This window comes from Calypte anna, chromosome 1 (genome assembly GCF_003957555.1).
Source record: "Calypte anna isolate BGI_N300 chromosome 1, bCalAnn1_v1.p, whole genome shotgun sequence".
Taxonomy (NCBI): Eukaryota; Metazoa; Chordata; class Aves; order Apodiformes; family Trochilidae; genus Calypte; species Calypte anna.
The window spans coordinates 110,807,984-110,821,907 of NC_044244.1; the positions used below are offsets into that span (position 1 = coordinate 110,807,984).

General features: G+C 46.0%; 1 protein-coding gene across 4 annotated transcripts in view; it reads left to right on the top strand.

The window, feature by feature from the left end:
• PDE9A (phosphodiesterase 9A) overlaps positions 1–13,924 on the top strand; it is a 48,930-nt gene that overhangs the window by 15,561 nt on the left and 19,445 nt on the right. The window contains exons 1-5 of one of the 4 annotated variants that reach the window (XM_030459810.1): positions 3,348–3,516; positions 4,768–4,904; positions 6,601–6,655; positions 7,477–7,547; positions 11,868–11,952. In XM_030459810.1, the coding sequence (XP_030315670.1) occupies positions 7,526–7,547; positions 11,868–11,952 (107 nt within the window). In that variant the 5' untranslated portion in view covers positions 3,348–3,516; positions 4,768–4,904; positions 6,601–6,655; positions 7,477–7,525. Of the gene's footprint in view, positions 1–3,347; positions 3,517–4,767; positions 4,905–6,600; positions 6,656–7,476; positions 7,548–11,867; positions 11,953–13,924 lie in introns of those variants that run through there. The other 3 variants (XM_030459791.1, XM_008497217.2, XM_030459801.1) reach the window with 3 other exon arrangements.

Below are 13,924 nucleotides of genomic sequence, written 5' to 3' on the forward strand. Positions count from 1 at the left end.
CCTGTCTTGCAGTGTTTTGTTAAACTTGTGCAACTCTCAGCAAAGCTCTGCTGGAAAGCTGAGCACAACGCTTGTACCCCGTGTTATTTTCAAATGGCTGAGGAGAGCACATAATTTCTCTTGTGGGCATGGAAGCTCTAAGTGTAATAAATATTTAAATAAAGAAGGCCTGAATGGAAGAACACATCTGGAACATATTCCCCAGCACACTGTGCTATTGTACTACACAGGCAGGACTGAAGTGGCACTGCTACCAGATCTCTTTGCTGGCCACTGCTGTGCTCAGGCCAGTAGCTTTTAGACACTGGAGCAGAGCATTTCCTTGGGGCAATACCTGGAGAGCATCTGGCTCATGGTCTCTCTCACCTGTGCAGCTGCAATATCTCCTTCTGCTCATGCCAAGGCAGCCTGAGCAGAAGCCTGTAGGCTCTGGAGCCACAGGCAGAGGCTGCCTGCTAAGGCAGGGGCTGCAGGAGGGTAGATGTCAGCTGTGGACATAGTTTGTGGCAGTCAAATGAGAAGACAGGCGACAGAAGGGGCAGGAGGTTAAGATTTTCTTGGAAATGTAGACTGCAGAGAAAGAACAGGAGAGAGCCAGGAAGTCTGGGGCTGGAAGAGGCAGTTTGCAGGAGCAGATGAGGCTCCTGGATTAGGGGTGAGGCAGTTTTGCTGCCCCCATCTCATCTGCAATGCTAATTGCAGGTCTCCGCTCTTCTTGCTCAGGCTCTTGTGTTACACAAAGAAATACTGTGTCTTACAGCATTGCCCTTTTTCAGATGGGGAAGTGAAGGGAACCAAAGGTGCTCGCTGAAGTACCCATATCTGGTGCAGCAGAAGCATCCACATGAAAGGGCCAGCAAGTCAGTGTAGGAGGATGTGTGGGGAGGACAGACAGACAACAGCAAGGAGCTTGTGTATGCAGAGAGCAGAGGCAAATGGAGGGCAAAAAGAACAAAGAAAGCAAGAAAGAGGGAAGAACTTTATCACAGCCATAAGCAGTTCCTGTGCCAGTGATTGCCCAGGAGGTAGGCAAAGCTGAGGCACAATATGACTGCAGAGGGAAAAGAAGCTGTCTCCCAAACTATTTCCTTATTGTAACAAACTCTGCTGGAATAACACCCCTCTCCTGATTTGGAAATACAGTATTTGCATATCAGGTGAGAAAAGGTGAGGTATTAACTGGAGTGTGTGTCTCTGTGTACTGGTTGGCATGGGTAACCAAATAGTCATTTGCTCCAAGAGGAAGAAAGAATGTCAAACAGGGCTGGCAGAGCTCTGTTGTGGAATGCCACTGTTTTATACCAGCTGTGAAGCTGGCCGAAGGGTTTTCTAGAAAATCTGATTTTTTTTTCCCCCTAATGTGAAGCTAACCATACATTTTTATAGGACCATGTGTGACTTTTTGCACTCTCCCAGGGTCCTCATTTTTCAGCCCAGTTGACAGCACATGGCTCTGCTTCGTGCAGGGTGCATGTCACTCCGTCAGCAAGGACTCTCTTCCTTCCCTGAATTTTATAAAACAAGGATTCCCAAAGATCTGCATTGAAAAGGACAAGAAGAATTCTAGCATTAGGTTGCCAAAGCATAAGACAGAGTCTGCTATGGAAAGAGGAGGAAAGTTGAACTGAGTGTGATGAAAGTAATGTTCATTGGTATTTGTTTCTCTTTCACATGAGTTGTCATTAATCTTGAGCATTCCTGACATTTTGCTGAGAGTAGGAAGAATAAGAGTGAGAAATTGTTCCTCTTCATTAAAAGAAAAAAAACCCAGCTCTGTTCCAGATTTCACTTCTTAAACAACTGTGCCTGCGTCATTACACATCCCAAAGCAACTCATCCAAACACATACCAAAAAAGGGGTCACCCAGATTTTCACAGCAGTGGGAGGTAATGCACCTCTTTTCAGCAGTATCCCAGGCAGCTGGAAAAATGTGATGTGTGCTTCAGAGCAACAAAGACTAAAAGGTAGGACTGGAAAATATAATCCTTTGGGAGGAAAATATAACCAGTAGCTTTTATCCAGCAGAGGACATATCCACCAGAGTCTTTCTAAGAAATTGTTCCTCATTTCCTGGCCATAGTCATGGGAGAGGGTTGGAATTAAAAAAATAATAATTATTATTCCAGCAATTGTCCATTGGATGCAGCAGCAATCACTGTATTGCCACAGGGTCATCTGTCTGCAAGGCAAAGTCCCAGCTGGCCAGCTCTGAGTCACTGTATCACATGCTGTCCTCATCCTGCAGCCCTGGGACCAAAACCCCCACTCCAAACTCTTCCTTGTCTCTGGGGTGCTTAAACAGTCAAGCCCATTGAACTTGCCCAAGGCATCTTCTCTCTCCTGGAAAGGTTATGGTCTGCATCCTTGCAGTGGAACAGGATCGAAGGTCACAGACCCATTCCTGTGTTGTGACTGTAGTTAGAAGGGTTCAGGCACTCTGCAATATTGCTGGGGATGCCAATTAAATGAACAAATCCTACCAGCAGGACACTCTTGGGAAACAAAATTGAAGTCTGTTACGTTTTTGATAGTGCAGAGAATGGAGCTATTGTAGAGCTCAAGTGAGCCTGAGCCACTGCAGTCCAAATCTGCAGGATTTTTCTACTGCTCCAAAGTTAGAGCAGCAAAGCACACAGTTAGCTGAGCGAGGCCTTAAAGATCTCACCAGGGATGTGAGATAAAGGAGCATGGCACACGCCAAGCTCAGCACCAGCTGTCTCTGCACGTCTGTCTCTAGCTTGTTCTGGCGGGTCCTTCAGTGCAAGCATCCCTGGTGAAATGAGCAAGGAAATCCAAAGAGATAAGGACCCAGTAGGGATGGAGGCCATCACACAGGCTGAGCTTGCTCAGCAGCTTCCGCACCGGGGAACCCTGACAGTGTCAGAGCTGCTTGGGTGGGCTGAGACTGGGGGACAGTCACTGTGTATCATCAGTCATCTTACTCTGGGATATCCCTGTTCTCCTTTCAGTGGCGTATTCATGCTCACAGCTCAGGCAAGAGGCAAAAGGGAGAGGCTGAGAGAAAAAGCCCCTCCTGCTTGCTACTCCTTACACGCATCCCACGTGGACACGTGCATCAGGATGGGGGCAACTCTCAGCTGCCTCAGAATTACTCACATAAGCAGGGACTTGCATTCAGTAGCCGAGATTAACCTGAGCTGTCAAGAAAATTTGGCCCTGGCTATGGCGTGATTCACAGGCGTGGGCTTGGACTTGAAGCACACCCCTTCCTAAGGCTTTTGTCCACCTGGCTGTTTGTTTTTCAAATTCCTCCGACTGCCCAGATCCAAACAAGCTGCTGAAAGGGAAATACAGACGGGAGCCAGAGCCAGAGGCAGAGGTACACGTGATAAAGAGACCTTGTGGCAGGAATTTGCCAGCCTGACGCTGGCAGGAAAAGGCAGGCGCCCACGTCCTTGCAGCCTTCCTTGGCCACAGCAGAAAAGACGGAGGGAAAAAAAATCAACCAGCCCACCCCCACAACCCCATGTGCTCCCCGCTTGCATCTCGTTGAGGTTGGCAGGATGGCGAGGGGAGCTGGGGAGGGAGGGTGGGAGGGAGGGGGGAGGGGACGGGAGAATGGAGCCGGCTCTGCGATCCCGGCGTGTTAACTGGGAGAGGAAGAGTCCCTGCCAAGCAGGACGGTGTGAAGCTGAGGGTATATGCCAGTGGGTTATAAGCCATCTGTGTCGATGCCACGTGTAACCTGAGATGCATGTTCCTAGTCCCCTTTTGGCAGGGAAGGTCCGAGCTCACTGCCAGCACTCCAATCCGGCCCCGGCGGGAGCCACAAGAAAAAGTGCTGCTGCCGTATTGCCCCACACCTGCTTTCTGTCCAGACCTGCTGGAGATGGAGCTGCCAGGAGGGAGGGCAAAGTGGCTCCTGGCTCTGTGATGCTCTGGCCAAGTTCTCTGCTGAGCTCAGCAGCGGGCCAGCAGGCAAGGAGCCGAAGTCCCTGTGCCTGCGGCGAGCTTGGGAACGAGCCTTAGGAATGAGCCATGGGAAGCCCAAGGAAGAAGCTTGAGCTGGCAGCTTCTTCTGGAGGGTTTTTTTCTGATTTTCATCTAAAATGCCTCGTGTAGCGTGCAAAAATCTGACTTGCTGAACACCTGCGTTTGCAAATGTTGCACATTTCATGGTGCTGGTGGCTGGGGAGGAGGAGGGGAAGCCGAGAAAGGAGTTGCTGGAGGCTTTGGGGTTGCCAGGCAGGAGCAGGCGACCCTCAGTGAGGGACAGAGGTTGCATCTGCCCACGCTGCATGCAGTAAGATTTCCTTTTCCCAGGGAGCATCGCAAGAAAACAAACGAAACAACGGAGGGAAAAAGAGCTGCTTGGACCTGGGGTGTCAGCCCTGTGCTGAGGTATAAAAAAACACAGAGAAGGCAGAGGGTAACAGAGTGTAAAAGGACACGTAACCTTCCTGTTCTACAAAGGAATGGGCAAGCAGGATTTAATTATGTTGGCACGATGTCGCCTTTTCTTCAGAATCAGGGGTTACCAGAGGTCTTCCCCTCAGAAAGGAACAGGGCAAAGAAATAGATCTTTGTCTCTTTAAGATGAGACAAACTGCCACTCTTAGTCATATATCTTTACTGCACCCTAGGGTTATAAAAACATACATCTTCGTTTTGAAAGTCTTTTATTACATCCATAAACATCAGATTGCAGCTGACTGTTCCCTGGATGAGAATGTCCTAATGCTCCGAGTGAGTTTTGACAGGGGGAGGGAGTGAAAGTAAGATTTATTTATTTTTTACTGGAACAGTGTGCATAGGGAACTTGTCAGTCTCTGGCATGCTACAGCCACTGTCAGAGGGCTGAGCTGCATCGAAGTGAGAGGACACGGGCTTCTCTGCTCATTCTCACTGTTGGATTTGGGTGCCATCCCAGGTGCTGCCTACGGTAAGCTCTCCTCTCTTAAATAAGACTCCGTTTGCTACGTTTGAGTGCTTGGGTTTTCAAATGGGTTTTGTGAGAAAACTTTAAAATGGGTTTTTGTGAAATTATCTCTGTATTTGCTCTGCTATCCGTACCGCTGGGAGTCAGATCGCAGGGAAAAAAAAAAAAAAAAAAAAAAAAAAAAAGAGGGAATTAGATCTGAGACTTTCAGAGCACAGAGTGCTTGCTCCAGTTTAGAGCCACAGAGGTAATATTGTTTTGGCCAGGAAAGTGAATGCTCTTGGCAAGTATTTCTGACATCTCTTAATACCTGAGGAACTGCAAATCTTTTCAACAGGTACAGAGCTATTATTTAGAAATGCATTGTAAATGCTGGGCTGTATTTCTGTCCGATGTGCTTTGTCTGGTTGATTGCACTCATAAGGCATCACTCTCCCTCAAGCAAGGGCAAGAAGTAGTTTCAGAAATGCCACTGGGGTATTTCTATGCCTGGGGTAAGCGGGTGTTCTTTAATCTGTGGGTTCTATATGAGAGCGTGCAATGTTTCTGCTCCTGGAGCAGGAGATACCAAGGATACATCCACCTTTAAGGCATGAAAATGAACACAGCACAGTACAGTTTAAATAAGCTGGTAGGAGGAAGTGGGAGAAATCTCAAAGCAGCAACTCACAGCTCAGCAAGGGTGATTTACGCTTCTTCCCATGTCTGTGTGAATATAGTGTGGACAGACTGAAAGATGGGATAACATTGCTGTCATACTTCTGACTTGCTGAAGTGTACTGTCCCTCGAAATCCAGAGTCGTGTTCTAAGGACTTGTTTCCTTTTCCTTGTGTTAATGACTGCACTCCTGTGGTGGTCTTAGGATAGGAATGGGGCTTTACCATGCTCACTTTCCCAAGCCAGTGTGAAGTGCCAGAATGCTGGAGTTGGCAGTGAAAGGCAGGGAGCCAGCAGAATGAGTGCTCCCAAAGCAACCACAGACACAGCAGTTCATGCAGTGATGGGATCCTCAGGGGATCCCTAAAGCAGCTCAGTCCAAGTTATGTTCTCAAGGAAAAAAGGGGTTGGGAAACTTGTGCTCTGCTGTGTCTGTCCCAGGAACCAGGAAGGGCGGACCTCATTCTGCAAGGACAGTCTTTTGGCATCTCATGTTTGCTGGAATTTTATGCAGAGCAGTGTGATTCTTATGAATTTGAACAGAAAAAATTGGTCTCCAGTCTAATGTCCCAGTGTTAATCCAAAAGGCAAGTTTTCTTGTGTTTATAAGCTCTTCTGTTTTCTATGGGCATTCTGGCACCACGTGTGATGGTGTAGAGGCAGTTCTTTTGAGCCAGACCTTCCAAAAGCAGATGGTTATTCTGGGTGTCCTACCCAAGAAATGTGAAAGGGTTCTCCTTTCCAGAAGGTGCTGCAAGGTACCATTAAAACAAGTTGCCTAGCACTCCCCCGTGCCTCCCCCCCGAAAAAAAAACCAACAAAAAACCTGAGAAATCTTAACTGTAATCTGCAGGCAGAGGAAGGCAAGTGAGACGAGGAATCATTCCCAAATGCTGTCGCTGTTCAAAGGACCAGAACAACTTTTTGGCTAAATGCCTCACTATCGAAGCTGGAATTCTGGGCATGCCATTTTACAGGGGAGCTGAGGGTATCTTCTTGCCTCTGTCATTTTTTGTTACATCTCCCTTCTGTTTCTTTCAGAGAAAGAAGAATTGTTCCAGAATTTACTGGGACAGATTGCTGAGCAGTTCTCAAGGTAAGAAGCTGAACACTATTCTTAATTTAAAATATTTCTTTTATCAACTCAAAGCAAAGTTTTCACAGGAGGCAGAGGGAGTTTAATTTCTCTTTCAAACCCCACTCTTCCTGACAAATTTAGTCCCAGTACACGTTATTTCCTGCTGACAACAATATAGTAGCCTAAACAAAAAACTATTTTGGCAATTATCTTTGATCGAAAAAGCAGAACAAGCAGCAAATAAAAATGTTCTTACTGTCCTCCTGCCCCCTTTGGAAGCAAAAGAAACACTTCTTCTTTGAACAGCCAAATCATCTGATTTGTTTCATTTTTTTCCTTTACCACCCAAACATGTGCCTTGTCCAAGAGGATTTCTCATCACCTGTACAGCTGCTTAGTTTGTTCTAGCTGCTCTCAGTAAGATATAGATCAACCCCACCACAGGTCAGCAAATCAGCAGTGTAACTCAGAGGGAGGAGGGCTTCAGAGAGCACAGACGCTGAGATGCTGCTGTTAGGCAAAGCATTATCAATTTAACTCTGCCTCCCTGGGGGGTACAATAACAAGTCACTACTGAGAGGAGGGGTAATGAAGTGTTACAGAGCCACAGTACATTACCAGGGTCATAAAAAAATCATTTGTGCTTAATTATTCTGAAAATGAAGCAAGGGTGTATTTTCTGCCCAAATTTTTGCATTTCCATGGTAATTTTTTGTGTCCTTATGGCAACTGTGGCTGGACGCATAAATCCTCTGAAAAATACACACATTTGTTGCAAAAGTCCTTGGTAGGCAAGGCACTAAGTGTATACCATTAATACATGAGGATTTTCTTTTCAGGGTTTTTAAAATCAACGAGCTGAAAACGGAAGTAGCAAATCACTTGGCAATGCTGGAGAAAAAGGTTGAATGTGAGTGTTCCTTTCTTTCAGCATCACACTGGGAACCGGTGTCTCAGAACACCCCCTTGCCTCACCACCCTCACCTTACCCCTGCTCTATCCTGCTCCTCTGCTTTCTCCAATTGCTTGTCATTTGCCTGGTCTTGAGCCCGGAAGGTCAGGGAGCAGCCCAGGACAAGGCATGGGGAAGGTAGGAGGCCATGGTGGCACCCACTGGAGGGGCAGTGCTGGGGAAGGATGCCTGGCATTGCAGGCACCTCCCAGTCTCCCCAGTAAGGGGCCATTGATCCCTCCACCAAGCTTTGAGCCTGGGGCTCATGTCCTCCTCCTGCTGCATCCCCACAGCTCAGGGTCTCTACCACCCACCTCCCCATCCTCACCTCCAAGCCCCCCCAGCCTACCCTCCATGCCATGTCCCAGACCCAGTTTCTCTCTCGGCCCCCCTGCACCCAGCTGAGCCCCCCACCCTGTGCCCACTGTCTCACATCTTGCTGGCCCACGTCTCTCTGTCTCACCAGGCAGTAACTTCTGGGCTGCAAACACAGGGCTTCACCCCTCCCTGCCCATATTGCCTGGCAGAGCACTGGGCAGCTGCCATTTCCTCCCTCACAGGCACTTCCAGTTATTGCACAACCAAGTTCGTGTGGTCAGATTGCTCCTTTGCTCTCGGTTTTGTTTTCTTGGGTTGGGTTTTTTGTTTGTTTGGGTTTTTTTCCTTTTTCTTTTTTTTTCCCCTCACGCAGCACCTGATTTGTTGTCAGTGTATTATGCAGTCCAAGGGGAGGGGTAAGAATAAGGTATGGTCACACCCAGCATCACTTTGAAACCAAAGGCCAAATCCTCACTGACACACCTGATACACGGCAGCAGGAGTGAGTAGAGTTTCCCCCAGCACTACAGCTGCAGAGAAAATTTTCTCACTACAGCTGGCTGGGGAAAAAAAAAAAAAGTAAAGAAAAAAAAGGTTTTTGGTTCTTGGTTCATGGGTTCATGGAAGAACTTGTTTTCTTGAAATTTCCCTTGACCAGAAGCTACCTTGACCCTGCAGCTGCTGAGTGCTACTGATGTCTTTGTCAGCAGGGAGAGGAAAAAATGTCCTTATTCAAAAAGCAGCTGTAGGGGAACCTCTCCCTGAGGCTACCCCAGTGCAGGTTCCCAGTGCGGTGAGAGCCCTCTGGCAACATCCATGGAGGGGGCAACCTACAGTGTGCTTTCCCCCAGTACAGACCTCCACAAGGAGTCTTAATAGCAATCCCTCCTGGTCTGCTTGGGTGCAGTTTACTCAAGGCTTGGTTAATTTATTCTTTTGTCCAAAAGAAAGAAAAGGAGAAGAAAAAAAATTATCTCAGTCACACTGCATTTTCTCTGAGACTTTTGGCCAATGCCAGTCCTCAGGACTGGAGCAAATGAGGCAAGCATTCCTGAGTGTCTTCCAGTCTCCTTGGTATCCCTGATGAGAAACTCTTCCAGCCAGCTTGGGGATGCTTTTGGCCGCTGGGTCTCCCCAGTGACCCCTGAGACTGCACCCTGCAGAAATGATGCCTTTGAGTGCCCGCAGCCTGTGGCAGTGGAGGAAGATGATGAAGGTCTGAACGCCTCTGCCAACTGGGAAGAGTCGTGCAGTCACACTCCCTAGCACTTCATGGCTGGTTTAGGGAACCAGCCCACAAGAGAGCTGCCACACCGTGCAGGTGGACTGAATTCACTGGTGCCCAGAGGAGAAATCCCCTCTGCAAGGGGGTCTGGCTAGGGATGGAAGTAGCAGCAGGCATAGCAATCTGCTGACATTCTGCCTCAGCGCTTGTCATCCTGCTTCCAGCAGCCTCAGCCTGTGGGAATGAGCTCCCTGGGTTGCCTGACTGCAAGTGAACCCATCTGCTTGAAATTGGACTTCCAGAATTTGACACAGAGGCAAATCTGCAATGTTTTAAAATAATCCCAGGCATCCATGTTTAAAAAGCAAGACTGGGAGAGAAAGAAGAGTGCCCAGCCTCCGTGCTCAAGCTGGAGTCCCAGAGGTTGCTTTAAGAGCCATGTTTCAGTGCTGGATTCAGCCCAAGGATTTCTTTAGGCAGCACGGGGTCTTCTCAGAAAGTATTTCTTGCTGCAGAATTATATAATGGGCCTTTAATCAGTGCATGACAAGGCCATTTATCATTTGCAAGCCAAACGTGAAAAGAATTGTGCTTTTGTATTGAGTTTTCTACTACCTCCTTCGGAGATCCCTTTTCCACCACTTTCACATGTGATCTCCAGGCTTTATTCCCCAGAGGGGCGTGTGTGTGGGGATAAGTGCTTGTGACAGCACTACAGCTGCACCTCACATAAAAAATTCTCAGTTTCCTTCCCATTATTCTCTAGAGACTGCTTCACAGAGATGTCTTTTCAAGGAGCCAAATCTTCTAACTGATTTTTAAGTCCCATCTAAACTTATGACTTTCCCTTGGAAAATGCTTACATGCAGGGTAAGCAGTGGAAATGCTTTGTCCCATGTCTTGACTTACTCTGCTACAACATTCCCACAGCAGCCTCAACATGAATAAGGAAGCTGGCAAAAACCTTCTACAATTTGTAAGCATCTCACATCTACCTTAAGAAAATAATTATGTAAATTCTCTGGCCCCCTGGAGAGGTTTTGGAAGAAAACTTAAGAGATGCAATATAAAAAAATGCTTGGGGCTGCCATTTTGCACTATCACTCCTTCCTTGCAGTCTTTTGATACCTCTAATTTGCTCCCATTGCTTCAAATAGACAACAGCCACCATTTAGGCAGTTTGGCACATGGGCTATCCACAAACTTTTCTCCAATGAATACACACCAGAATGGTACAGAGCAGCGTGGGGCCTGCCCGTCAGCTGCAGCTGATCATGGACAATTGAATGAGTACCAAAAAAAGTTCAGGCAGATGTCCTGCCTGAAGATATTGAAAAAGCAGGAGAGCATCTTGCTTGTATCAGCACATCATGATGCCCCAGAGAGATTGCTTGTAACAATGTTAGACAAAAAACATTAATCTGGAAATGGGGTTTTAAAGTGGAGGGTATCCCTATAATCAAGCATAAATCAAAACCCTTTCCCTTGTCCCTATAATCAAGCATAAATCAAAACCCTTTCCCTTTTCTCTCCTAATATGTGTAATTTTTGGCTCAATTCATATACATCTTTGTTTTTCTTTTTTTCAAGTTCCAACATCATCCTTTGTTGTTACTAGTACAAAGGAAACAAAACTGAGGTCTCTGCGTATGTAATGGGTTGTGCAAAGCTGCTTCCAAAGCAGCTCTTTATCACTTACATGCTACCCTCTAGATAAGTGTTTGACTATTATTTTCTAAGAAAGTGACTGAATACTGATAGTACAATTGCACATTCCCTTGAGTTCCCTGAACTACAGCTTGTGAACCACAGCTTGTTGGTGCAAACAGTGAATTCAGTAAACAAATGAGCTGTGAAATGATTGCATGTGAATGACATGTACTTAATAAATGGTGCTGTATTATGTCCTTGAGCATTCTGATAGTTCAATGAGAGGGAAAGAAAAGGGAGATATTCTTATATTGTGCTGCATTAGGTTCTCATGGCTATGTGGAATGAAGTGCATTGCTGCATCAAAAGGCAATCAAACCTTTTGCCTTGTGGCTCTCAACAGAAGGGGAATATAGGATTTTTTGTGCCCCATGCATAAATAACTCTTGATTACAAAATTGATTACAAAATTGATCAGCAAAAAGAAGTGACAGGTCTTCAATACCTAAAAAAAAAAAAAAAAAAAAAAAAAAAAGAAATCAATCATTAGATCAAAACTTTTCAACATTCTCTCTCTCCTGCATTTGCACTTTGGTTTCTCTGTATCTAGCAATGCCTCTAGCACTCCTTAATGCTCTGCATGAACTTTCAAATTAAAACCTTTTATCTTAATGGGAATTCTAATCCTGCTGCGACGTGTTTGGCTAGCTGCATTTATCATCCCATCATGGTAGGGTTCTTTTTTTTTTTTTGCTCAGGATTTCCTTTGATTCGTGCTCTACATCAGAGAAGTGAAGGCACCGGAACAGCTGACTGCTGCTAACAATCGTAGAGACGTTATGGCCATTCTGTGCATTAAAATACTGTAGCTATGATCTAAAGTTGGCAGCAGATAGTTCCTATGGGTTTACAAGATATACAGCTTTGGCAGCCCCTGCCTATGTGAGAACTGGGGCAGACTGTAAGAGCTTGCTGGCTCACTGGATAACCCCACTCTTAAATCCCTTTGAAATTCTGCACAATTGTGAAACAGGATCCTTGTCTTTTGCCATGGTAACACCCCTGTTGTTTTCCTTTGTTGACAGTGGAAGGCCTGAAAGTAGTGGAGATTGAGAAATGCAAGAGCGACATTAAAAAGATGAGGGAGGAAATGGCAGCAAGAAGCAGCAGGTAAGTCCTGCTCTGGATATAGGCAAGGAAATAAGCATCTGTTTTCTGCAGAATCGAGTTAACTTCTGGGTTTTAGAGGAGCAAGGAAACCAGTAGCCATTAAGGACAGTGGCTTTAGTTTAACATTTGAAGAAGTATAGCCATTCATCAGTTCAAACAGATCGGGCCATGGGAACAGAGGAAAAGGTCTTGCAACAGAGTTATTTTTCGCCATACAGAATGGGAATTCTTCATCCAGATTTACTTGGAGAGAGGGAATAGGAACTTATGCATAGTGAGGCATTTGGTTGGGAACCAGCCTATGTTCAAATCAGCTCATATATACTCTGGGAAAATATCAAATAAATACTTAGCAGCTCTTCTAATTATGATCTCCCGCTATTATAAAACAACAATTGAACATTCGAGAAGAATTTGGGAATCTACTTTCTAATTCAAGGGCTCACTCTGACTGTGAAGTTTGGTTTGGTGTAATTAAAACAACAGAAGGAAAAATTGCATTTTGTATGGTATAGGGTCTCAGCTGGAAAGTCTGCCCCTGTGTCACTGAAATACCCCACTGGGAAAAACAAATCATTGTGAGATTACAGATACTTCTGGGAAGGCTGCTGAAGAAGGGTAGACCGTGTTGCTCCAAGCATGGGTGAAGGGGATTTTTCTCAGCAAATGTAACTATGCTGTCTGAACAGCTTCTCTCTTTTTCTTCATTTGGGGTCAAATTCTCTGACCTTTAATCAAGGTTTCCTATTGAGGGCAACGGGAGACCAGCTAAGAGAATTAGGCTTTATAATCTCTCACTTTTACAAATTTTGCCATCCAGATGTGTCAGAAGGCACAGCATTAATACATTTCTATTAAGTCTAAGGCAAAATTCAGCTGTCAAAGTAGCATAAACGCAGAGTAATGTTATTAACCTCAGATCTGCTCCAGGTTTATGCCAGTAGGATAGGCTGCAGTTTGCCCTTTGATTTGCATAATTTATTGCACAGGCATATGAGGAAATTTCATTATAAAAATTAGAGCTTGGATTGAGAGGAAACTCAAAACTGTTTATGCTGATTTGTGCTGGGTGTGATATGAACAACGTGTGTGCCCGTGCATGTGCCTGTATTTTTCCTCAAGAGTTATAGGGAGCTGGAAAAGCTGCATTTATGAGCATAGTGGCACACAGGCAGATAAGGAATTAAAACCAAGGCAAAGGAGTTATGGCACCTTCATGTTTCTCCCATTCCCTCCCCACACAGCAGGAAATACAAGACTGTCCCAATCATGACTCATTCCTCTCCCAGATCTTGTCACCTTACAATCTATATTTTGTACTATAAACAGCAGTCTGTTAACAAGAAAAACAAGAATGGGGAGTGCTATGTCTCCTAGTGCTCCAGCTGAGGTGTAGTCTTCACCAAAGGCTTGTGGTGAGATGTGACAGCCAGCAAAAGCCAGAGAACAGCATGGAGCATGATGCTGGAAAGCTGGGGTAAAAACTGGTGCAGTGCTCAGCAGCAAGCAGTGCTGGACACAGATGCCCAGTCTAGTTGCTTTCAGCTGCCTTCACTGAAGCAGGAGCCTCATTTTCTGTGCTCAGCATCAGTTTGTGCCGTATCAATGTGGCAGCAACATTTCACAGCTCTTCTTGTTGCCTTAAGCTGGGTCTTCCTCCTCCTAGCTGTACAAAATCTCCTCCTCCTTGCACAAAATTCTTCTTGTGTTTATCTGTACCCCAAGAGCTTGGGTCTCAAAGCAGCAGACCAAGTTCAGCCTATAACCTGAGGTGCTTATGAGTCACCTCCTTTTGCTATAAGAGTGAGGAAAGGATGCTCCTTAGTAGCTGGCTTATTAAGAGGGACCCCATGGGGACCTGCTGAGGAATGAGCAGTGTTTCCTTATTGCCAAATGACCATGACTCCACAGGAACAATGCCGCTGTCCCACAGTGACCCCAACCCCAAGGTGCTTTGCCAGAGAGTGGCTGA